Below are 3,162 nucleotides of genomic sequence, written 5' to 3' on the forward strand. Positions count from 1 at the left end.
CCCACCCCACCCCCCATTCATCTCCCCGGTGAGGCCCCGCGGGCCCTGGCGCTCGCTCCCTGAGATGTCAATGACCAGTGAGGCCCCGCCCCTTGGAACGCACCCTGGGGTGGCTTTGCCTCCTTAGAAATCTGCGGAATAGGAGTCGGGCTAATTCCCTAAGCTCCTCAGCCTTTAGGATTTGATCCTCTGGGGGACCTTCTCCGCTAGGCCTGGGCCCCTTATAATGAATACCCCGGGAGGCTTCTTGCCCAGTTTTGAATTGCTTGAGAAAGTCCCCCTCCCCTCCCAGCTCCCTAGCTCCAGTTCTTGTCCCATTAGAATTCCCTCTGCAGGGGGCGCGGGCACACACACCCACATGCACACACCCCTTGGAATCCCAGGGCCCTTGACAAGATTGTGTTATGTGGAAAGCGGAGTCATCCCCCCAGGCTCTGCCCATCACATTTCTGTGCCCAGAAGAGCTTTGCTTCTCTGGGAGGCTCTGCCCCCTTAGAATGCTGTCGCCCGGGCCTCTCTGCTCCTTTAGAATTCTGCCCATCGGGAAGGCCCTGCCCCAAGAATCCGGGCCCCCTTAAAATTCTGACTCCCCCTAAGCCCTGGCCCCTTAGCATTTTGACCCCTTGGAATATCATCCCCTTAGAATTCTGTCCCCCGTAAGAGTTCTAGTCCCTGGGGAGACCCCACCGCCTTAGAATCTGTCCCCCTGAGAGGCTCTGCTCCCTGAGAATTCCGATCTTTGGTGGCCCTGTCCTCTTCCTTGGGATTCCAAGCCACTGGGGTGTGTCCCCCTCGCCCGGGGGGTGGGGGGACCTATAATTTCCTCTGAGTGAGGGAAGGCAGAGGGGAGCTGGCCAGGGGGGCCCATGGCTGACTGGAGTTGCCCCACCCACACTGGCCTGGATGCCAGGGGAGTGGAGCCAGGTGGGAACAGGGTTGGAGCCACTGGACGCCTGCTACCTGAAGGCCCTGGAGGGTTTCGTCATGGTGCTCACGGCCGAGGGGGACATGGCTTACCTGTCGGAGAACGTCAGCAAACACCTGGGCCTCAGTCAGGTGAGAAGAGCTGCCTGCCTTGTGCCTGCTCCGTGCAGGTGATGCTGGGATACAGAGGTGACCAGGGCCGCCTTAGCCCTGCCTTTGTGGACAGACGGAGACTCAGAATGCTCATGGGTGGGAAGGGGCAGCCGAAGGGTCTGTGCAGGCCCGGGGAAGGTGCAGACCTGACCCAACCTGGGGGAAGCTAGGGTTTCCAGGAGAAAACATCTGAGCTGAAACCTGAAGGACTTCAGTCAAAAGGTCTGGAGAATGGATGGGGCCAGCAAAGACTAGACATATACTAGTAGATAACTGAGGGAACAGAATATCCAATAACTTAGAGGTGAAGTAAAACAGCATTTTGGCCCTGGCTGGTGTGGCTCAGTGGGTAGAGTGTCGGCCTTCAGACTGAAGGGTCCTGGGTTCGATTCTGGTCAGGGCACATGCCTGGGTTGCGGGCTCGATCCCCAGTGGGGGGCGTGCAGGAGGCTGCTGATCCATGATCCTCTGTCATCATTGATGTTTCAATCTCTCCCTCTCCCTTCCTCTCTGAAATCAATAAAGATATATTTTTAAAAAACACAGAGCATTTTGGGAAATAAAGACATTTCTCCTGGTTAGGTGCAGAGAGAGAGAGGGGCCAGTAGGGGCGGAGAATTAGGGCCAAGGGAGAGGGTTTGGTTCCAGGCCACTGGTGAGCCATGGGAGGATTTTAAGCAAAAGAGAGGGAGAATCAGATTTCTATTTTATTTTTTAAAATATATCTTTATTGATTTTAGAGCAGAAGGGAGAGGGGGAGAGAGATAGAAACACCAATAATGAGAGCGAGTCATTGATCGGCTGCCTCCTGCACAGCCCCCTACTGGGGATCGAGCCCACAAGCCGGGCATGTGCCCTTAATCGGAATGGAACCTGGGACCCTTCAGTCCTCAGGCTGATGCTCTATCCACTGAGCCAAAGCGGCCAGGGCCAGATTTCTATTTTAGAAAGATCCCTCTAAGTGCGGCACAGAGATAGAATCGGAGCCAGTGAAACTAGAGGCTGGGAGAGCCTCGAGGAGGTGGATGGAGGGCCTCGGGTGGGAGAAGAGGAGTCAGAGTAGGGGCCTGAGGATGGGAAGACAGACAAGAGACACTTAGGGAGTAGAAGGAATTTCAGCGAATCCCTAGAGCCAGCCGCATGAGAGCGTTACCATTATTTCTCCTAGTTCACAGGAAAGGGCTCCACGCTGGCATCTGCTCCTTTGCCCTGCCTCGTCACCCCACTCTGGGTACCAATTTGTCCTTCAGCTTGACCTCTTGGGCTCAGAGCGATGACAGTCCCAAGGTCCCAAAGCTAGAAAGTGGCAGGATCAGGATTCAAATCCAGCAACAAAAGGTGCTGTCAGCCCTAACCGGTTTGGCTCCGTGGACAGAGCATCGGCCTGTGGACTGAAGGGGCCCTGGTTCAACTCTGGTCAAGGGCATGTACCTTGGCTGCAGTCTCAATCCCCAGCAGGGGGCGTGCAAGGGGCAGCTGATCCATGTTTCTAACCATCCCTCTCCCTCTCTGTAAAATCAATAAAATATATTAAATAAATAAATAAAAGTAAGTGGTTTAAAAAAAGAGAGAGAGGTGCTGTCAGGGAAGGGAGTTCTCACCCACCCCTGTTCACCATGAACGCTGGGCAGTGAGCGATGTGGTTCCCTTTTCATCTGTGCCCCGCCCCCTTCCCCATCCCCAGCACCAGGCTCATTGCCTGAACTGGGAAAAGGAGTTGGGTCGTTGGCCTGCCAAAGAGGTGGGATTTGAATGGGGCCTCACCTCAGGGCCTTTGCACGTGCTGTTCTGCTTCCCAGAACACTCTGCTCCGGGAGCCGCAAGACCACCTCGCTGGCTTTGTTCAAAGAAACTGTCCCTGACCTCCTGTCTCTAAAATAGCCTCCCTTCATTTCCTCACCTTACCCTGCTTTAGTTTTCTTCATATTTCTTATTATATTATTTTATAAATACGTGTTTTGTTTTGTTTACTGGGCCATCTTCCCTCACTAGCCAGAGAGCTCTGAGAGGCGGGGACTTTGTTTTTGTGGTCACTGTTGTGCCCATACCATCTAGACCAGGGCCTGGGAAGCAGTATGCTGGAGG

General features: G+C 54.5%; 1 protein-coding gene across 1 annotated transcript in view; it reads left to right on the forward strand.

The window, feature by feature from the left end:
• Positions 1 to 3,162, forward strand: part of HIF3A (hypoxia inducible factor 3, alpha subunit) — a gene marked incomplete at its 5' end in the record, with an annotated part of 27,652 nt that overhangs the window by 911 nt on the left and 23,579 nt on the right. Inside the window, one exon of the mRNA XM_015569309.1 lies at positions 835 to 1,077. Coding sequence (XP_015424795.1) covers positions 835 to 1,077 — 243 coding nt within the window. The remainder of the gene's footprint in view (positions 1 to 834; positions 1,078 to 3,162) is intronic.

This window comes from Myotis davidii, unplaced genomic scaffold (genome assembly GCF_000327345.1).
Source record: "Myotis davidii unplaced genomic scaffold, ASM32734v1 scaffold566, whole genome shotgun sequence".
Lineage (NCBI taxonomy): Eukaryota > Metazoa > Chordata > Mammalia > Chiroptera > Vespertilionidae > Myotis > Myotis davidii.